The sequence below is a fragment of the Ovis canadensis genome, chromosome 5 (genome assembly GCF_042477335.2).
Source record: "Ovis canadensis isolate MfBH-ARS-UI-01 breed Bighorn chromosome 5, ARS-UI_OviCan_v2, whole genome shotgun sequence".
NCBI lineage: Eukaryota > Metazoa > Chordata > Mammalia > Artiodactyla > Bovidae > Ovis > Ovis canadensis.
The window spans coordinates 78396955-78420139 of record NC_091249.1 but is presented as its reverse complement, the minus strand read 5'-3'; the positions used below and the strand labels follow the sequence as shown (position 1 = coordinate 78420139).

The following is a 23185-nucleotide window of genomic DNA, read 5'->3' as shown; positions in this document are numbered from 1 at the left end:
ATAAATAAGTATTTTTTAAAATAATGCAGATTATTGGGCCCACCCCAGAACCACAGAATCAGGATCTCTGCTTGTGGGCCCTGGTAAATTGTGTTTTAACAAGCTCCTCGGTTGGTGCTGAAAGGGATAAGAGTTAAGAAGCCTTACTTGAACCTAGTTGGAACCAGAGACCATGGGGGACACACTCCAGGTGTGGGCTACCTGCCTTTGAGGTCACTTGCCTCCTTGGCCACCAGGCTGGAGAGTTCTCAGGGCTCTTTCTTTCTGTGGCAACCAGTATCCTCCTGGAAGTCTTTCTGGCACTTTCTAGCTCTTTAGGCTCTTTCACATTCTGATTTCATCTAATCTCTACAGGGAGACTCTGAGGTGGATGGGGGTAGCTGAGTGCTCATTGTCTTTGTTTCAGAGAACAGCGATGGTAACTCCCACCACCACAAAGGCATCACTACTAACAAGGACCATTACTGACCACCGACCATGCGCTGGTCCCTGCATTATTTCACTTAATCCTCACCTGACCCATGAAAGGTGGGGAGGGTGGTAGTTACGGCTTTGGGGCTGGAGTGATGGAAACCCAGGCCCAGCTGGTTCACACAAGAAGACAGTGTTCTGGCTCACGGGAGGGAAAAGGACAGGGGTGGAATGGGGCTCAGCTGGCACCACAGCCCGGCACCCTGGGTGAATCACTGTGGCCATGGGGATGGGCCAGCACTGGCCAGGTGGATCAGAGCCCTCATCACGGCTGGGTGGTGTTACTGACTGGCTGTCCCTTCAGGATCACAAGGAATGAATGGTAGGCAAGGAGCAGTCCACCAAACTGACTACACCCCTGCCTTCCTTCAGCTCGAAAGGCCGGAAAGACAGGGTCTGTGTCTACAGCAGAGAATACCGAGAGTCAACTCTGCTCAGGAGGAAGGCCTATTTACAGGTCATCTTCATTCACTCATGAGCTAAAGTACCACTTCTTCCGTCATAAGGCAGCAGAAACATATTTTGTGGGAAAGGTCAGGGCTGGTCTTTCCTCTCGCCTAGTTAAAACACATCTGGATGCTGTGGAGGTTTCTGGGAAGGTAACTGAAAGTTTGAGTTTTCCATTAGCAGAGACTGGAGTGCAGCTATTATTTAGAATATTCTAGACCATATATTATGACAGCACACGGGCAAAACAATTAAAAGTTTCTGAGAAGACTGGGCAGAAAACAACCTTACAATTCCACCTGTTTTCATCCTCACTACATATTATTAGCAGTGCCCAATAAATTCCATCCATTAACAGACACAACAACAGAGGACTCCAATAGGCAGTAGGAGTTATTAGTTGTTTTGAGATTCCTGGCTGCTCATAAACAATGTGGGCATCTCTGAAGAGGTCTGCATTTACAAAGCAAACAAATAAAATTATTTCTTTTTATCATTCCGGGAGGAGCAAGTAGTTTGGTCTTTCATTGAGGATCCCAAAGGTTGAAAAAGGCAGTCTGCATCTGTTAATACTTTACAGGAATCAATATCCCTAAATAGCACAAGAGGAAAGAATGTTACTACGGTCTTCCTATGCCTATTTCTTTATTCTATACAATGATGCGAAAATTACATTTTCATGAGATTCTTCTATCTGAGATAGGAAAGCAGGAGAATAAAAAAAGAAAAGAGAGAAATGAAGCCTTCAATGCCCACAAACACGATATTGATTGACAGTGCTGCAATCATCTTTTAATTTTTGGAATAAATAAGAGACATATAAATGTGTGGATCTGGCCTTCATGATCTTCAGAACTGTCAAGCATTGCCTATTTTGGGCTATGAAAATTGGTAACATTTTAAGCCTCCGGTGTTTACAGATCTGAAGGTGCCTCTGGATTCAAATCAAACCAAAATTGGCTCTGGAGCTGTGACTGCCTGATAAAGACGTGACTGAACCTTTGGGGCTGTAAGTTCTGCAAGGAAGTTGGGAAGAAATGCTTTAAGTATCTTTTGGCAACGAGTCTATTTCACTGCTGGTCACGGGTCTGGTTGGGCAGCAGGTTAGAGTTAATGCTAACTTTTTGCCTGATTTGCTTCATTAACCTGCTCAGTTCAGTTCAGTCGCTTAGTCGTGTCCGACTCTTTGCGACCCCATGAACCACAGCATGCCAGGCCTCCCTGTCCATCACCAACTGCCGGAGTCTACCCAAACCCATGTCCATTGAGTTGGTGATGCCATCCAACCATCTTGTCCTCTGTCGTCCCCTTCTCCTCCTGCCCTCAATCTTTCCCAGCATCAGGGTCTTTTCCAATGAGTCAGCTCTTCACATCAGGTGGCCAAAGTATTGCAGTTTCAGCTTCAACATCAGTCCTTCCAATGAACACCCAGGACTGATCTCCTTTAGGATGGACTGGTTGGATCTCCTTGCAGTCCAAGGGACTCTCAAGAGTCCAGAATCAATATTATTTAGAGGAGCTGGCTAAAATTTACGGAGCCAAGCAGGACGCTATGGGCCTTCCCAGGACAGACCCCCTCCACCCCACCATGTCCTCCACCTGCCTCTTATTCGTAGAAATGTTACGGTCTCCCACGCTTCCCAAGTCCCAAAAGGCTGGCTCAGGAGTTAATGATTAGGATTTATGAAGATGTAGAAAGTAAGAATACTTGCTGGGCCAAGAAACTGATGACACTTTAGACTATAAACCGACCACAGAGTCACTGAACTCCCAGTTCCCTGAAAGATAAACACCTGACACTCATTCCTAAGTTGTTTTTACAGGAGACAGATCCCCACCAGAAAACTGCTGACTGCGAGCACAACCAGATCGGTTGAAACCAGAAGAGGGGTGATGCTTGAAGCTCCATCTTGATGCCAACCCATCCGAGAATTGTGCATGAGCTGACCAAGAGCTGACTGTGTACCTGCAGTTCCCTCCCTCGCACTGCCTTCAAAACTTTTATCTCATAACTATCAACTTGAAGGTAGTCTTAGGACATTAGCCTATCACCTTCTCAGGTTGCTGGCCTCCTGAATAAAGCAATTTTTCTTTTTCTACCAGCACTTGTCTCCTGCGTATTGACCTTTTGAGTAGCAAGCAGAGGAACTAGAGCTGCATATCAGACCTGTCCAGTTACATTTATTGTGAATGAAAATAGCAGAACATGCTTCTTAGATATATGAATGTGTATCAAATGTCATGACTCAGCACTTCATATCTTTACCAAGAAGATGTTGATTTTAGCTAAAAGTTGTTTTATTTAGGGGGTGGGATATGGAGAGGAGGTGAATTCCTTGTACTTGGATTTAAATTTTCTACTAAAGCTGAATTTTCCCATTAGGCAAATAACTGTTGGCTTCTAAGAGGCTCCCAATGAAATTAGGTATACTATGTTTAAATTGCTTACTACAGTGTCTGGCACAGTGGGGTGCTGTTCAGGTGTAAGCAGCATTGTTACTATTGATGCTATTGCTTCTTCCCCTTTATAACGCAGACAAGCCCAGCCCTTTCAGCCCCCAACTTACTGAGCTGAAAGAAGTTGACAGGAAAAGGACTTGGTTGGTTTGCACTTGATCAAGTTAGGTACTAAGGAACCTCTTACTTTTATTTCAGCCTCAAATCTTATCTCCCCTAGACTCTGAGCAAATAACAATTCATGTCAGACCTAAGCTGGCAGAGAGGCCCAGAAGCTTTCTGATGACAGAAGTGGGCAGCTCTGTGGCTCTCTGCTTGGAGATCTTATTCCAAGGACTTCCAGTCACCTACTTCGTTGGGTTTTGCTTCTCCCTCATTACGTTTTTAAGAGAACACCAAAACAGTGGAAAAGGTTAGACATTAATCCTCACAAGAGAATCAGAAGAATATCAGCAATTTTGCACAGTTCTGCTGAGGCTACTTTTTAAAATGTAGAAGGTCTGCCCACCTCAATAGAAGCATCACCTTTCTGAAAATATAACACAGCTATTTTCCACTACAGGAACCATTCTTTACCAAACATCAGAGCTTTTGATGTTTCAGAGGCAAGCGAAGCTATTTATTTGATTTTTTTTTTTTTGCTATCCCAGTAAATCATTTATACAGTGCTTGATTCATAAAATCCTGTGTATTTTTTTTAAGATGCATAAAATATCCCATAAACATATCAACTCCTGCATGCTGTCTTCTTGCCAGATAGCCACCAAAAGATTTATAGATTTCCCTCATTATAAAATAATTGATATTCTCTAACAGCTTTAATCTTCTTAGCAGTTTTCTCCTTTGCAGTCTGGGAGAGAAGCATTCAAGATGTTATATGAAAGGAGAAGAGGATAAAAAACCTGTGGATTTTCTTCGTGGTAAGACACCCTTGAGACTGATACATGAGAAGTGTGGTTCTAAAGGTTATAGAGTCCATTGTGGGAAAGATGGATACCTCCTATGAAATGGGATGATTAACCAGCAGTGTCCTCCAAGGGCAGGTAAGCAGTCTAGGGCACCTCCTACCAATCTCTCAAAGCATCAGTTTTGTCATCTGTAAGATGGAACTGCTTCCCAATATTTCACTTCTAGGGTGGCTAGGAGAGGGGACATGGGGCAGGCCAAAGTATGAACTCTTAGGCTGCCCACACATCCTGTGAATTTATGCTACCCCCCGTGGCACCAGCTGCCCTGCCAGGGAGGCCTGCGGCTCCTTGCAGCTCAGCTGTCCCTGCATCAGTCAGCTCATGAGGAGCATGGTGGAGACGGATCCATGTGTGCCCTCTGGATCAGCTTCTCCCAACAGTATACCTGGTATTCTGGGGTTATGTGAACCCTGTCTCTATCTCAGAGCTAACTCAGAGGAGGAGAGATGTGATAGTCATTCTATAATGAAAATAGGAAATGACTATAGACAATTGAGTGGAAGAAACCTAGATACAAAGTGAAACATGATTGTATGTCCACTGCATAAAGCGTGATGTAAAGGAACTGAATGTAGTTTCACATTGTGGATTATTGTCTAGCTAGTAGAAAACAGATGAGTTAGCACTATAGCTGTTGGCATGAGGGATATCTGTGACACATTAATGGGGGCAAAAAGAAGAGCAATGTGTACAGTTTGATCCTATTAAAAGGGGAAGAAAAGAAACCGGTGAAGATTAGGGCAAAATTTCTAGAATCAGAATGCATGGTTTTTTAAAAAAAATTTTTAACTTCTTCCTTTTTCTTTAGATCCTATTTTTAAAATTTTAACTTATTATTTTATAGTGGAGTATAGCCACTCAACAATGTGGAGACAGTTTCAGGTGGACTCTTCCTCCCAGGATACATGGTTGTAAACCAAAGCTCTGCCTCATTGATCTAAGCAGACTGGCCATTTACTTAACCTCTCTGTACCTCAATTTTCTCATCTGCAAAATGGGGATAAAATATTACCCATTTTAAGTAGAAAAAGGAGGTTTAAGATCATGGAGGCCAGCAGCTTTCTCACTGCGAATGACAGAAGCCACGCGGGTGCTGAGGTGGTGAGTGGGTGAATGCACTGAGCACAAACGCTCAATAAATATTTGTTTTCATTACTACGTGTCAGTATCATGAAGCAGAGTGGTCCAGAAGGATGCACACACTTACTGACATGGATTACTTCAGTTGGGCTGCAAGAAGGTGGGGTGGGGGTGTTGGGAGGGTATGAAAAAGAAAATGGAACTGAACAGACACTGGGAACCAAAGAAGACATTCAGGAGGGGGGCTCAGGATTGGGAACTCATGTACACCCGTGGCGGATTCATGTCAATGTATGGCAAAGCCAATACAGTATTGTAAAGTAAAATAAAGTAAAAATAAAAATTAAAAAAAAAAACGAAGACATTCAGATGACAGATTATATGTTCAATAGCAAGTGTCACAAGGAAGTGCAGATCTAAACAGTAAGAAACCATTACACACCTGTGAGAATGGCAACAATGCAACCCACTGACAAAACCAAACGTGCACAAGGATGTGGGGCAACAAGAACTCACCCTCACTGTTGTGGGAATGCACTTTGAAGACAGTTCGGCAGTTTCCTGCACTAAACATATTCTTATCGTATGATCCAGCAATCACCTTCCTTGGTATTTAACTAATAAGTAAGCTGAAAACTTGTGTCCACACAAAAAACCCATACAATGATGTTTACCTATCTGCCTCCTGCGAAACCTGAATGCAGGTCAAGAAGCAACAGTTAGAACCGGACATGGAACAATGCACTGGCCCAAAATTGGGAAAGGAGTACGTCAAGGCTCTATATTGCCACCCTGTCCACTTAACTTGTATGCAGAGTACATCATGCAAAATGCCAGGCTGGATGAAGCACAAGCTGGAATCAGGACTGCTGGGAGAAATATCAATAACCTCAGATATGTAGATGACGGCACTCTTAAGGCAGAAAGTGAAGAGGAACTAAAGAGCCTCTTGATGAAGGTGAAAGAGGAGAGCAGAAGAGCTGGCTTAAAACTCAACATTTGAAAAATGAAGATCATGCATCTGGCCCCATCACTTCATGGCAAATAGATGGGGAAACAATGGAAACAGTGACAGACTTTATTTTCTTGAGCTCTAAAATCACTGAATATGGTGACTGCAGCCATGAAATTAAAAGACGCTAACTCCTTGGGAGAAAAGCCATGACAATCCTAGATAGCATATTAAAAAGCTGAGACATTACTTTGTCCTCAAAGGTCTGCATTGTCAAAGACGGTTTTTCCAGTAGGCATATATGGATGTGAGAGCTGGACCATAAAGAAGGCTGAGTGCCGAAGAATTGATGCTTTTGAGCTGTGGTGTTGGAGAAGACTCTTGAGAGTCCCCTGGACTCAAGGAGATTAAATCAGTCAATCCTAAAGGAAATCAGCCCTGAATATTCATTGGAAGGACTGATGCTGAAGCTCCAGTGCTTTGGACACCTGATACCAAGAGCCGAATCATTAGAAAAGACCCTGATGCTGGGAAAGATTGAAGGCAGGAGGGGAAGGGGACGACAGAGGATGAGATGGCTGGATGGCATCACCAACTCAATGGACATGTTTGAGCAAGCTCTGGGAGATGGTGAAGGACAGGAAAGCTTGGCATTCTGCAGTTTATGGGTGCAAAGAGCTGGACATGACTGAGTGATTAAACAACAACAACAACAAAAATTCATAACTGCCCAAACCTAGAAGCTACCAAGATGCCCTTCAGCAGGTGAATGGATAAATAAATGGTGGTACATTCAGACAATAGACTATTATTCAGCACTAAAAAGAAATGAGCTACAGGGTATAAAAAGACACGGGGGGACATTAAATGCATATTACTAAGTCAAAGAAACTAATCTGAACAGACTGCATACTGTATGATTCCAATTGCATTAGACATTCTAGAAAAGGCAAAACTATGGAGACAGTAAAAAGGTTAGTGGGTGCCAGGGGTTAGCAGGGAGGGAGAGATGAAAAGGCAGAGCACAGAGGATTTTTAGGGCAGTAAACTACTCTACTCTGTGTGATCTTATAATGGTAGATATATGTCATTATAGATTTATCCAAACCCACAGAATATATAACACCAAGAATGCACCTTAATATAAACTATGGCCTTTGGGTGATAATGATGTGTTGACATAGCTCATCCATCGTAACAAATCTACCCCTCTGATGCAGGTGTAGGGCACTGATGAGGGAGTGGATGTTGCAGGTATGTGTTCAGCAGGTGGAAGGGTGGACGGGAGCTCTCTGTGCTTTCAGCTTAATTTTGACGTGAACCTAAAGTTGCTCTAAAAAATAAGGCCTATTTAAAAATAACCACTGGGAGAAGCATAAGTGTTAACAGTAATTGCCTCCAGGTGAGGAGGTGACAGACGGCTCTTTCTGCACTTTCCACGTTTCCACCTTGACTTCTAGACTGTGCTCACGCTGTTCCCTCTGCCTGGAACATTTTCCTCACTCCCCTACCCTGAGGGGCATTATCTACTCATCCCTTAGGATTGAGTTTAGCTGGGATTTCCTCCAGGAACTCTTCCCTGATCTTCTCCATGTTCAACAGCGCCTGGACCTCCACCAAGGGGCACATGTTCCATGAACTTACAATTGCCCCTTACCCTGTCTGTCTGCCCTGCTGGGTGTGAGCCTTAGAAGAGATGTCTATTTTATTCTCATTGTAGCCCCAGCACCTACTGCAGCGACAAGCATAGAGTCATTTCATGAATTTTCTGAATATATCAATATGAATGAGATCAGGACAACTGTACGGAAACAACAAAATGAGCAGCAGAAAACTCAAGGTGAAAAGAACCTGAACGATACAGTGAAAGTGGGGAATGGCCTCCCTGACGGTTGTGGTGGTCCTGGAAACAAACCAGGGCTGCGAGAGAGATGGCAAGAAACGAGGAATAGACAGACGCTCATGGGCCTGTGTCAAGAGTGAGGCGCTGCAGTGCAAATCAGGTCGGCGCAAATGGATCTCCTTATGTGCATCACACCAGGACTGGCCCGGTGTGACAGCGCAGGTAAGAGTTGAAAAGCTCATGGTGGAGAGAAGACCTTGGACCCTGGTATCAGTGTTGGGAGTCTCTATCACACGCACTAATGGGCCCCTCAGTGTCCATATGCCCTCCAGCACCAGTCACTGCCAACAGTCCATCAGCAGTTCCGCAAATGCTTAAGAACCTCCTCTGAGGGAGCCCTGTACTGTGTATGCTTTTGTTTGCTGCTGGGGAGCTGAGCTGGGGGAAATGATGTCAATGAGACCATATCACAGACTTTTGTTTCTGCGCCTCATCATTCCAGGAGGGCCACAGTTCACCCAAAGACAATAATGCCTTCCATGACTACACATCCTATTTTTTCTGGAAAACCAATACTGTTTGGAAATGAGAAGGGGAAGGAGAATAGAAGGAAAAAAAAATGAACAAAGACCCTTTTTGTTTTTCCTAATAAAGATTTCCTATGTCGGCAGTGCAATCTGGAGGCAGGCCTGCCACCCTCCCCCGTGACCTCTCTTTCCCACTAGAGAAAAAGCACCTCCGTGTCCTCCTAATCCTCAAGGAAGCGCCCACCTTAGAGGAGCTTCTGGAGCCCCCTGTAAACTCCACAGCACTCCATTCGCAAGCAAGGCCGGGATGATTCCAGTCTGCCTTTGCTCTAGTCCCCAGTGCTGTCTGCACAAAGCTTTGGATCTTATTTCAAGAATTCATCTGCTCCAATTTTGTCTCCTACCCGAGGTCTCGACCCTCAGCTGAATTACAATTAGTTGCCCTGAGGATCCTGGAAGAGGCTCATTTCAGAGGAAAATGCCTTCTGCCAGGCAGCGCCAATCGAGCCCATAGTTAGCATCTATGAATTTCAACTCTAAAGAACTGCCTCTGCTCACGTGGCCCAGAGAAATCTGTCTTTCACGATGGCCCATATTTGCTGTACTTTAGACAGGCTTCTCTATAATGCTGAAATTGTTTCTCCCAAATCTCATTTTTGAAGCAATCACTGCTGAGTAAGTTTTCTTCCCAAGCTGCCTTGAGAATTTCCTCTTAAAATAAGAAGAATTATTGCTTTTCTGAAGAATGGAGGTTGCAAAATCTGACAGCTCATGTGCAGGACTGAGGGGCGGGAGGTAAGAGTTCTCTTCTGGGTTCTGAGCCTGATTCATTGAGATGAAAGGGCAACAGTCAAGGGGCCTCAGTTCTCATTCCCATCTGTGAAATGGGACAGTATTCGTTCTCTCTCTTACTAGGGTTTGGGAATGGTACTGCATTCAATTAATACTTTTGGTCTCTGGAGAAACAGATGCACTTGGTGAATGCCATTCTTATAAAATTTACCTTTTCTTTCCCAAGTGTGTTTCACACAGAAGGTGAGGCGAGGGGCATAAGTCTGTGTGGGGAACCTAGATTTCCATCCCTCCTCTGCAGCCAGCTGGCCACATGCTCTTGGTGAACTCAGTCCGCTGCTCCAGGACTCAGCCTCCCATCTGTACAAGGAAAGGCTGAGTCACAGCTGTGATGTTCACACATTTTTAAGCAGTGGCACTCCTCTTGTGAACAGTTTTTCACAAATCAAATCCAGACCCTGCCAGGAGAGGTATGTGAACCCCATCTGCACCTGCAAGGTTCTCCACAGCCCTCACAGTGCTCCCTGAGGCATCCCTGGGCCCCTTCCTGCATAGAGGCACATGCTCCAAGCCAGGGCCTCCTCCCTCAGGGGTTGTCATCAAGACAAAATGAGATAATACATGGTTCTGGCCCATAGAAGTGGTTCTTGAAACGGTGAATAGATGGGAAGACAATTTAGGCTAAAGGTGGGGCAACAGCACACTTGCCAAGTGTTTTTTCACCCATGGAAAGGGGGAGACTGCACTTTCATGTCTATATATTTACCCCTGACTCCCCCTCTGAAAAACCCGTCAGAAACAATGTTGACAACAATAACGATAATACCAGGGTGAAAAGTTTATTTCTGATGTTCACTTGGTGCCATGTACTATCCTAACCACCTCACATATATTAGCCCATTTAATAGTCATGGCCACCTAAGAGGTAGATTCCATTTCATTGATGTGGCAACTGAAGCACAGAGAGGTTAAGTGACTAGATAAAGGTCACAGAGCAAGTAAGTGACAGGGCCCGGAACAAAGCTGAAACTATTGCTAAAGAATGGTGCTACGGAGACATGGAGATATACCCGCAGGTGATCTCACAGACCTCACTTCAGGGACATAAATAAATCTCATATAATAGATGCTATTGTAACCATGGTGGACGTGCTAAGAGACAGATAAAGGAGCTCTGATAATTCACGCGTGAAGCATGTATTAAGCACCTACTGTATGCCTAAGGAGCTGAGAATATGTGGTGAACAAGACTGACCGGGTAGACCCAGCTCCCAGAATGTGGAGTCCAGTAGGGTGAACACACGACAGGTCCATGTTTATACACACAATGCTCACATGTTATGCTTATGGGTATTTTAATTCTGCTGTGATAAGATCGAAGAAGGAAAAGTAAAGGGTCCCTTGAGAATGAGTGTATGTCAAGAGTGAGGGGAGAACTAGAGGTAATGAGAACTGAATGTAAGATGTGTATATGTTCGAGTATTAGGCATGCAGTATTAAAACGGGGCACAAGAAACTCAAGTTTTGATTACCGTAGAATGTACTTGGGCTCCTCTTCACTACTTATTAGTGCCTCTACTAAAAGGTGAGGAAAGGAAAGGGCTTCGCTTAATTTTACTGCAAGCGGTAAAAGCTCTGATGCAAAGAATAAACTTAAGACCATTGGCTGGAGGACAAATTCTTCTTAGATTTCATTTGCGGCTCCCCCTCTGTGTCTCACAAAGCCATGGGTGAGACTCAGTGAAGAGGCTCTACAGTGTGGTCCAGAGGCTAACACAATGTGTTTAGGGCCAGGAAGACATGATTTGTTCACTGTATCACCACCTAAGAGCTCTGTAACCAAGGGCAAGTCACATAACCTCTTTGAGTCTCAGTTTTCACATCTGTAAAATGGGGTAGCAGATATTATAGGTGGGTTGACCTGATGCCTTCTCTAATCCACTTCTCCTTTTCCTATCTCTACCATAAAGAGGCCCAATATCAGAACACTCACCTTCCCAGCCACCCTTGCAGATATGTGTGCCCAAATGTCTGAGTTCTGGCTCAGAATCACTGGGGAGACTTTGCATTCTGAATAAGAAGGCAAAAATCTTCAAAGGAAGAGGTTTTGTTCTCTTTGCCCTTCCTCCATCTTCTTGCCTGAAAGGTAGACTTCCCAGAAGTACAGCCCCCATTTTATGACCATGAGGATGAGGATGAGGAAGCAGGAAGACAGAATAAGTCTTGTTCTCCAATGAAAGATTTGAGTAGCTATGCTAACCCTGGACTGCTTTATGAGATGAATGAATAAATGAAAAAATCCCTTTATTGAGCTGTTAGCTAAAGTTCTCTGTTACTTGCAGTTTAATGCATTTTTCAGTTCAGTTCAGTTCAGTCGCTCAGTCGTGTCTGACTCTTTGCGACCCCATGAATTGCAGCACACCAGGCCTCCCTGTCCATCACTAACTCCCAGAGTTCACCCAAACTCATGTGCATCGAGTCTGTGATGCCATCCAGCCATCTCATCCTCTGTTGTCCCCTTCTCCTCCTGCTCCCAAACCCTCCCAGCATCAGGGTCTTTTCCAATGAGTCAACTCTTTGCATGAGGTGGCCAAAGTATTGGAGCTTCAGCTTCACCATCAGTCCTTCCAATGAACACCCAGGACTGCTCATTTAGGATAGACTGGCTGGATCTCCTTGCAGTCCAAGAGACTCTCGAGAGTCTTCTCCAACACCACAGTTCAAAAGCATCAATTCTTCAGCACTCAGCTTTCTTCACAGTCCAACTCTCACATTCATACATGACCAATGGGAAAAACCATAGCCTTGACTAGACAGACCTTTGTTGGCAAAATAATGTCTCTGCTTTTCAATATGCTATCTAGGTTGGTCATAACTTTCCTTCCAAGGAGTAAGCATCTTTTAATCTCGTGGCTGCAGTCACCATCTGCAGTGATTTTGGAGCCCCCAAAAATAAAGTCTGACACTGTTTCCACTGTTTCCCCATCTATTTCCCATGAAGTGATGGGACCAGATGCCATGAGCTTCGTCTTCTGAATGTGGAGCTTTAAGCCAACTTTTTCACTCTCCACTTTCACTTTCATCAAGAGGCTTTTTAGTTCCTCTTCACTTTCTGCCATAAGGGTGGTGTCATCTGCATATCTGAGGTTATTCATATTTCTCCCAGCAATCTTGATTCCAGCTTGTGCTTCTTCCAGCCCAGTGTTTCTCATGATGTACTCTGCATATAAGTTAAATAAGCAGGGTGACAATATACAGCCTTGACATACTCCTTTTCCTATTTGGAACCAGTCTGTTGTTCCATGTCCAGTTCTAACTATTGCTTCCTGACTTGCATATAGGTTTCTCCAGAGGCAGGTCAGGTGGTCTGGTATTCCCATCTCTTGAAGAATTTTCCACAGTTTATTGTGATCCACACAGTCAAAGGCTTTGGCATAGTCAATAAAGCAGAAATAGATGTTTTTCTGGAACTTTCTTGCTTTCTCCATGATCCAGCAGATGTTGGCAATTTGATCTCTGCCTTTTCTAAAACCAGCTTGAACATCTGGAAGTTCACGGTTCATGTATTGCTGAAGTCTGGCTTGGAGAATTTTGAGCATTACTTTACTCACGTGTGAGATGAGCGCAATTGTGTGGTAGTTTGAGCATTCTTTGGCATTGCCTTTCTTTGGGATTGGAATGAAAACTGCCCTTTTCCAGTCCTGTGGCCACTGCTGAGTGTTCCGAATTTGCTGGCATATTGAGTGCAGCACTTTCACAGCATCATCTTTCAGGATTTAAAATAGCTCCACTGGAATTCCATCACCTCCACTAGCTTTACACTGATACAAACAGAATCAAAACAGAATCCACTTCATGGTGACTGTTAACTACATCTCAGTTAGTCCCATGAAGTTAGCCCCAGACTGAGATAACGTGTGTTCAGTGGCAGGTTCATGGCCTGGCACGGAGCAAGTATCAGTACACATGGCCCATATGTGAGTGCTGCTGAAGAAAGGAAAACCTGCCATCCCTTCGGCAAGTCACTGAACAGAGCACGGAGGTGGGAAGCTGGGTGAAAGGGGCCCTACCTCGGTCACTGAAGTCGTCCACCAGCACTATCTCAGCGATCAGCTCCGGGGGTGAGCGGTTCAGCACGCTGTGGACGGTGCGCAGGAGCGAGGACCAGCCCTCATTGTGGAAGGGGATGATGATGCTGGTGTTGGGGAGCGTCTCCAGGTAGCGTTTGCTTTTGCAGCTAGAGGGAGACACAGGAGATGAAGAGGACAGGTTCAGCTCTCACGCTGCCCGGAGAACTCAGGCATATGGTTCAGCTAACTGCAATTCCTACTTCCTCTCCAGCCCCTAGGGACTGAGTGAAAGCTGGGGACACCACGGTTACTTCAGAACTGTCTTCTCCTTGGCCTCCCAGCACACATACACACACCCATGTACACTCACATAGATATATACACACACGAGATCCCCCTAGCTCTGTACATAAACAGTTACAAAACAACTCCCAGTGGTGAAGGAGCACTGGGGTTTGGTGTTTACATGCACTAACTCGTTCATACCTCAGTTGTGATAGCAACATGGTTGTTCATCTTCATGATTCCATGTGGAGGACAGCCCTTCCATAGCACTCTTGCCTCTTTCCCCACCCCTTGCACCTTCTTCTCCATGGAGGAAAAACCACGTATCCATGAACTTGGAACTTGGAAGTTCCTTTGCTCTCCACCAGCTCTATGGTAAGCCTGAGGGTGGAAGGCCCTGTTCCCATGTGCCTTTCATATCATGGTAACACTCTAAGGATTTAACATAGTTACTTAGTATCAGAAAATATCTAGTTGATGTTCAAACTTTCCTGACTATTCTGTATCTTTTTAAAGCTGGTTGTTAGAAACCAGGATCAAGACAAGGCTGACCTAGTGCCTTTAGCTGATGTGTCTCCTAGTCTCTTTTCCCCTTACCATTTATTTTGTTTCGGAAACCCAGTCATCTGTCCTAGAGTATTTTCCACAGTCTGCATTTTGCTTTCGGGATTGCTGTGGTGTCTCTCAACATGTTCCTCTGTCTGCCCCACGTTGGCTCCTGTAAACTGGTAGTGAGAGCTAGAGGCTTGACCTGATTTGATGAGAACATTCTGGCAGCCTCTTCATGGGTGCTAGTGTGTAGCAAAGAAGATGCAGCACAGTCAAAAATAAATAAAATTCTACCTAGTCATGGTGCATAATCCTTATATGTTGCTTATATAATCCTTATATATTGGTTTGCTAGTATTTTGTTGAGGATTTTTACATCTATATTTATAAGGGAAACTGGTCTGGAGTTTTCTTAGGCTTTTGTCTGGTTTTACAGTTTAACTCTTTTGCTAAAAATCAGGGCTCTTAGCATCAACATGACTAGGCTATTTTTCCCTATAATATAACAATAGTTTTAGAAAAACAATACCAATATTATTGCTAACAACATGATGATAGAAAATTTAAGGATCTTTTCATCTTTCACTTCTTTTCATTGTTCAATAGAGATATTAGAGATTTTCTCAGGGCCCAGAAAAGAGGAGCTGAAGACCAGGCAGGCCCAGAGGGGATGACAAAACTACCCACGTTGCGCCAGGTCTCTGGCACAAGAAGCGGAAGTTGGGAGCCCAGACATTAAAAGCTCCATGCAAGGGGCTCACACAAGGCTGATAAGACCTTTTTTGGGGGGAAACTTGTGACATCTGGGACAATGAACATAACAAGAAAATATCTCCTTTCATATGCCACTGTAATCCACTGTCTAAATAAGCCAGGATCTCCTTGCAACTTATTGGTGGTCCAGTGGTTAAGAATCCACCTGTCAATGCAGGAGACACGGGTTCAGCCCCTGGTCTGGGAAGATCTCATATGCGTGAGGCAACTAAGCCTGGGCACCACAACTACTGAGCCTGTGTGGCTTAGGGCCCGTGCTCCACGCTAAGAGAAGCCACTGCAATGAGAAGCCCATACACCGCAGCTACAGAATATCCGTGCTCACTGCAACTAGTAAAAGCCCACACACAGCCACAAAAACCCAGCACGACCAAAAATAAAGAAATAAATAGATAGCAAAGGGGCCGGTGGATGGAGAGAGGGGTGAATGTGTATGTGATGAAATCATTAGAGGAAGGTTAATCACAGAATCTGGACAGTAGAAACAAGAGTGTCCTGTGTGCAATTCTTTCAAGCTTTCCGTATGTTTGATAATTTTCAAAAGAAGTGTTGGGAGGAAAAAACAGGTCAGGGTCAACTGTCTCCTTAGCTTTAAATCCTACCTCTCCTAGAAGCATCAAGGGAAGCTAGGGGGTGGGACGGGGCAGGACTGACCTTGTGGTGTTTGGCTGTGAGCCCAGTTTCAGCTGTATGGACAGGGTGCCCCTAATTCTGGCAGTCCAGTTTTGATGAACAGGTCAGTCTTTCTTTCTTCTTGCAATCTCTGGACTTCTTTTATGCCTCTTCCTGTTCATCCATCTGGCTGGACTGCTTTTATCGAGGCCCCACACAGCCTTCCTCCACCCCTTCCCCCACTTCTCTAGCCCCTTTGATCATTTCAGCCAGCCTTCTGGGGGAACCTTCTTCAACTTCATTATGTTGGCCTTCACCAATAAAGGAAAGCATCTGTTCTTTTTTTTTTTTTTTTTTTTAGTTTTAGTTTTTTATTTTTTAAATTTTAAAATCTTTAATTCTTACATGCATTCCCAAACATGAACCCCCCTCCCACCTCCCTCCCCATAACATCTTTCTGGGTCATCCCCATGCACCAGCCCCAAGCATGCTGCATCCTGCGTCAGACATAGACTGGCGATTCAATTCACATGATAGTATACATGTTAGAATGTCATTCTCCCAAATCATCCCACCCTCTCCCTCTCCCTCTGAGTCCAAAAGTCCGTTATACACTTCTGTGTCTCTTTCCCTGTCTTGCATACAGGGTCGTCATTGCCATCTTCCTAAGCATCTGTTCTTAAAAAGCCCTTTCCGTTAATTTGTCTGAGTCCTCTGTGGCCAAGAAAGGCGCGATCTAGTTTTCTACAAAAGTTCCTGCCTTCCATCCAATTTCACAGGAGGCTCACTCGATTGAAGCAGGGTTGGAAGGGGGGTTAGCTGTAATAAACCGCTGGAGTCCATGGAGAGAACTACAATAGAGCTATTACTCAGCAGAGAGCCCTGGCTTTCTTGAACCCCAGAGTCGGGCCCCACAGCCTATGGGTAGACACACCATCATATACTAAAGGAAGTAGACAGAGCCATAAGAGACTAAATTCACTTCTAATTTAACCTGATCTTGGAATCAAAGATTATTCAGAACTTAAAAAAAAGGCTCAGACTTGACCATGTGCTTTTTTTGGGGGGGAGGGGTGGTTTACTCTTTTTCTCCTTCCTCTATTCACTTACTCATTTATTTACTAAATAAACACAAAACAGCATTTTGGCATGGGCACTCATCATTAGTTTGGTTCCAGTTTAGTAGAGTTTCTTGGTTTAAATAGAAAATTATGTGACATGTTGAAATGAATCTCTCCAGTATCCCGCAGAAACTGTGGTTCCACAGACTTGCCCACAGGCCACCTCCCTGCTGGGAGTTCATGGGAGAAGCCCCAGTTCTTCTCAGATCATAGCAGATAGACGGGGAATGCAGGGAGGAGGAGAGAAGGCCATCCTGTGATGTCCCCACCTTACTTGTTCCCTTTAAGACCTGTCTGTGTTGTGTCTTAGGATCTCAACGCTGGATGGTAGAGGACACCTGGTCCTTTTGTGTGTGATAAACAGGAAGTACCCTTCACCTGATGGCCTTCAGAGAGTGGTCTCTGGCAAGGGGAAGCTAGGGCACTGCTCCCAATGCAAAGAGGCTGGTTTTGGCTCTGATCAGACAGTAAGAATCTCTGCCTTCCCCTGGTTCATCATGCCTGAGGGTTTACAGAACACCCTCCTTTCTCTCGTCTCTGTATCACCCCCTGGGAGGGAGAGAAACTGGGCAGTGCTAACCCTATTCTTCACCTGGGGAGAATGGAGCCTGGAGAGGAGAGTGACTTGGGCCCAAACCGCAAATCTAGAGTGTGTGTACCTCAAATAACGCTTACAGTATCTTTCCTGATGACAAAAGTGGTAACTGCTCAGAATGAGAAGCTGGAAAACACAGAAAGGCTAAAAGACAACTGCTAAGGCCTGCAACATCCTGACACCAGGGGCTGACCTCCGTGAAGCATTCAGGGTGTGTCTTCCTCAGTGCTCTTCTCTGAACACACATTTGTTTCTATAGCACGGCACACGGCACACTGACTTGATGGCTCTAGGTCCCCGGGGGCTCCCAGATACAGTGTGGCCTCCTGAGATGCTGGACAGAGGCCCCTTGGGAGCAGGAGAGGGCAGAGCGATGCCCTCACGAAGGGTCGAAGCAGGGACATGTGACACTTATGTCACATGACATCATGGTGGTGCCCTCATGGTTCAGTATTTCTGGGCTCAGAAGACACCATAGAGGAAGAGGTCCCTGTGCGTTTCCAATTATGTGACATGTTGAAATGAATCTCTCTAGGATCCCGCAGAAAACGTGGTTCCACAGACTTGCCCACAGGCCACCTCCCTGCTGGCAGTTCATGGGAGAAGCCCCAGTTCTCAGATTGCAGCAGACAGAGGGGGAATGGGGGTGACAACTATGAGCTGAGTGCAAAATAGCCCACCCCTTGCCCAAGCACTTCTTCCGTCATTTGATTCACAGTCTAATGAGGTCCCAACCCTGACAGGACAAAGTTTAGTTAGACATGCGCAGCATGAGAACAAAGAGGCATGGTCAGGGGTGTTCCCTAACACACTCTGAATCGGCGAAGAGAGTAGAAACAAAGTGAACGTCCATCAGTGGGGACATATTAAATAAATGATGAAAAATTCAAACTATAGAGTACTGATAGCAGCTAAAAATAAGGTAGAAGATGACAATGATGATAATGGACTGTATCTGCTAAGCGTTTTCATTATGTCAGGCAAGGTTGTAAGCACTTTATATGCATTAATTATTTAATTGTCACAATGCTCTTACAAGGTAGAGCATCATTATGGGAATGATGGGAATATCATTATTCCCATTACAACGAGGAGGAAACAAGGCAGAGAGGTCAAACAGTTGGTAGCGGCTGGAGCCGAGATTTAAAGCCATCTGCCCTGTGTACATAAATATTTTTACAGGGATTAATCGCACAGACAAAAAGAAGAATGAAGAGATTAAAAAACAAAAGCTGAGGACACTGAGTAGGAGACTGAAGTCGGGCTTCTGCTTTCTGCTCTGCCATGCAACATTCCGAGTCACTTCTCGCCGATCCCAAGGTCCTCCTATGTTGATAAGGGAGCTGGACAAAGAGTAAGTCTGGCATGCCTACTCTGTATTCCTTCTCCTTCTTTTGGTAAGAGCATCCTGATTTCCCTTGGGGAATCTCCCACCCTGTGATTCCACAGGGTTTAAGAGAAATCTTTGTCTTGCCTTGAGGGTGGGCAAGAGGGGCTGGCTCAGCCAACTGCAGCTCCCAAACCCCGTGGTTTTTGAGGGGTGGGCACTCACAAACCAGAACAAACTGTGGCTGAGACAGCTGGGAGAGAGGGAAGCTTTTTTTTTCTGTAAATGAACATGGAAGGATGGAAGTCTGGTCTGCCTGAGGCCACCATACAGACTGTTCCCTGTGTTAAAATGAAGCTAGCAGAACAGAAAACAGCCAAGAGAGGTTCCTGCTGGCATCATTTAGGGACCTAGATCCAGCGATGGCTGAAGCCAAGGTCTACGCCTGGCCTTTTCAGTTATACGAGTCAATACGCTGTGTTTTCTTCAATCACTTTGAGTGAGGCTTCTGTCAGCTGTAACTACTGGGTTGGCCAAAAAGTGTGTTCAGTTAGGAAATCTGTTGTTCAGTACACTTCTTGATGAAAATAAAAAATGTCTTTTATTTTTACTTAAAACCGAATGAATTTTTTTGCCAACCCAACATAAGACTCTTGCTTATGTAGCTAAATAATCTCTAACCGCCGTCAGCCACATGCATCTGTTGTGGACCTCAGGATGGCTTCTGAAGGACAGAAGCAGAAACCCGTCCAAGGTATCCTCTCTGACCTGAAGGGGGCAGCCTCTCTCCTGCTGCAGGAAGAGAACTTTGTTCACTCACTGACTAGGAGAAAGTGGCCTGGACAGAGGGCTGTGGAGGGGAATGGGAGGCAGTGAGAGGACTCATCTATGACTGAGCAGCCCCCAGTTTAATATTCCCTAAAGGCTTCTGAGCCCTTGGGCATGAAGAAGAATCTAATATACTGGCCCTTAAGATGCACCCTCAGGGCTTAATGCTGGAGCACTAGAATTAAAATAAATCAAAATCAAAGGGAAGCATTTCAAAAATTTCTTCAAGTCAACCTTGAAAAAGAACAATCCAATCATTCTGAAGGGAACTATATTAAAAAAAAAACATATATATTTGCAGGGCAGCAAAGGAGACACAGACGTAGAGAACAGACATATGCACACAGTCGGGGAAGGAGAGGGCAGGATGGTTTGAGAGAGCAGCACAGAAACACGTGCATGACCATAGGTAAAATACAGTCAGTGGGAAGCTGCTGTAGGATGCGGGGAACCCAAGCTCGGTGCTCCATGACAGCCCAGAGGGGTGGTATGGGGTTAGGGCTGGCAGGGAGGTTCAGGACGGAGGGGACATATGTATACCTATGGTTGATTCATGTGGATGTATCACAGAAACCAACACATCATTGTAAGTAATTATCCTCCAATTAAAAATAAAATAAAAACATTTAACTCCCTAACACTGGACACTATCCACTGCCTAGAGGCAGAAGCAGAGCCTGGACCCAAGGGTAGCTAATCCATTGACTTGTCTGCGGTTGATGGTTTAGCAAGAAATCTGTGTCCAACTGGGGTTCACCAGATCAATCAAATTCTCTTTCTTGGGTACACAACCTTGACATATAGAAAGGCAGTCCCAGAGATAATGAGAGGAGCAGACACAGAGCTATATGGAGAAAAACTAAGGCTTCTTAACAAAGGGATCCAGAAATTTCTGCTGCTGAGATCTTAAAGAAAACCTGGTGGTTGGATTTAGAAAGTCCTTCCTATTTCCGGCCCTGAGAGATTCGGCAGTGCCACAGCTTCCCCTGCTCCTCCTGGAGAGCCTAGCTGGCTTTTCCCACATTCCCGCCTCCCTTCTTCCCCGGCTCCTCCTGGAGAGCCTAGCTGGCTTTTCCCACATTCCCGCTTCCCTTTATTGCCCTTGTCTCCTTGCAGAGGAGTCCCCATTAACTGAAGTAACTGCGCAGCCGGTAAAAAGACTATTCCCTGGAGTAAAAAACAAGCAGCCAGTATTGTACTAGAACTAGATGAAGTGTTCTTAATTTTTCTTTATAACTTTGAAAAAAATGGACTCTTTTAGAATTAAGATTTCTAATTTCTCCAGAAAAATTGCTAATATGGAGATTTGGACTTCCAGATCATGGACACTAAGACTGCTCGGGCACACTGTTACTGTTTTGTATGATTAGCAATTCCTTATCAATACTGTGCCAACTGGGCTACCTTGACATCATGAAAATTACCTGTAGACCACAGCATTTCACCACCACTATGCTCTGCACACTACAGACAGCAAACTGTTCTTCACTGATTATAGGGTGAGTCTTTTTTTAAAGGAATGATCATTTAGAAAATCCTATGGAGTAACTCTATTGTTTGAAAGTTCCCAGTGCTTGTACTCTTAGATAAACAATCTTCTAGAAATAGGCAACATTTTAGCCATTTTTCATGGCACCTAACCCAACATGCCTTCCTCCACCAAACAGAAGTCTAGATGAGGCTTGCTGAGAGCTGATTTGTATGTTTTGGGGGTGGTAGAAGATAGCATCTTTTGGGATTGAGGAACAAGGCAAAGGCATTGCTCCCAGGCTATGTGCACAGCTTCAGTGTGAAAAGTCAATGAGAAGAACTGACTATGAAGGTTGGAAGGGCCTGAATCTCATCCTGTTTGCACTTAGTTTTGCAGATGAGGAAACTGAGGCCCATAAGAGAGAGGGACCCCTCCTAGGGTCACAGAGTGAGACAGCAAACCCGTATATCAAATAGTGGAGGAAACTGCAGGTGTGGTAAGGGAAGGGGCATAAGCTGAACAGACCCTCAAATCAGGGTTCAAATCTCACCTTAGTTACTTAGCAGTGGGTCACTTTGTGAAGGTCATGGCCTCCCTAAGCCTGTTTCCACATGGGTAAAATAGGGATATAACTCCTTCCTAATTAAGGGTGTCCCAAAGAATAAAAGAGATACCATATGTGAATGCACCTGGTACAGCATCTGGCTCAGAAAACTGATTTTCCACCTCCCTGAGGCCACAGTGTAGGTCATTTTCCAGCACACTGTTTAGCTTCAAAATTCTGAAATTCTCCCTTCTCTACTTTGTATGTAGAAGACAGTCCCTTATAATACAACAGTCTCAGAAAGACTTGTCTTATGGGCTCTGGAGCCCCCAAGAAGCTTTGTGAAAGTTATAAATAGCTCCAGGCTCTGGAACAAAAGGAAGAAACTGGGTCTTAGTGGGCGGAATGTGCAAAGCTCCTGCCCTTCATCCTCATCATCCCTCCAGACGCAGGTCTGCGGCCTCTCCCAACACACTGACAGCAAGCTGTCCCTCCGCAGCAGGGGCTTGGCTCCCCAGCCCTCCTCTCTCACTCTGTGGGGGATAAGACAGGGGTGTGTTTCTCTTTAACACAGTCTGGCTGGAACCAGAGGAGCTGGAAAATGAGTGCGACAACATGTGCTGAGGCTGACAACTTTATAAAGGTCCTTTTCCGTTCAAGGCAGGCTTTGCTGCACCCACCTGCTCTTCCCTCCTCTCAACAGTTTAGAGAATCACAAAGGTTATTAGTATTAATTAGGCACCTCTGCACGACCAGTTCACCACCAGTTTTGTGCCTGCCTAACCTGCCCCAGAAATAGAGGATATAGAAGAAAACAACAGAATGGGAAAGACTAGAGATCTCTTCAAGAAAATTAGAGATACCAAGGGAACATTTCATGCAAAGATGGGCTCGATAAAGGACAGAAATGGTCTGGACCTAACAGAAGCAGAAGATATTAAGAAAAGGTGGCAAGAATACACAGAAGAACTGTACAAAAAAGAGCTTCACGACCCAGATAATCACAATGGTGTGATCACTCACCTAGAGCCAGACATCCTGGAATGTAAAGTCAAGTGGGCCTTAGAAAGCATCACTGCGAACAAAGCTAGTGGAGGTGATGGAATTCCAGTTGAGCCATTTCAAATCCTGAAAGATGATGCTGTGAAAGTGTTGCACTCAGTATGCTAGCAAATTTGGAAAACTCAGCAGTGGCCACAGGACTGGAAAAGGGCAGTTTTCATTCCAATCCCAAAGAAAGGCAATGCCAAAGAATGCTCAAACTACCGCACAAATGCACTCATCTCACACGCGAGTAAAGTAATGCTCAAAATTCTCCAAGCCAGGCTTCAGCAATACGTGAACCATGAACTTCCAGATGTTCAAGCTGGTTTTAGAAAAGGCAGAGGAACCAGAGATCAAATTGCCAACATCCACTGGATCATGGAAAAAGCAAGAGAGTTCCAGAAAAACATCGATTTCTGCTTTATTGA

General features: G+C 44.8%; 1 protein-coding gene across 1 annotated transcript in view; it reads right to left on the bottom strand.

The window, feature by feature from the left end:
* Positions 1-23185, bottom strand: part of GALNT10 (polypeptide N-acetylgalactosaminyltransferase 10) — a 230686-nt gene that overhangs the window by 85848 nt on the left and 121653 nt on the right. Inside the window, exon 4 of the mRNA XM_069589994.1 lies at positions 13608-13774. Within this exon, the coding sequence (XP_069446095.1) occupies positions 13608-13774 (167 nt within the window). The remainder of the gene's footprint in view (positions 1-13607; positions 13775-23185) is intronic.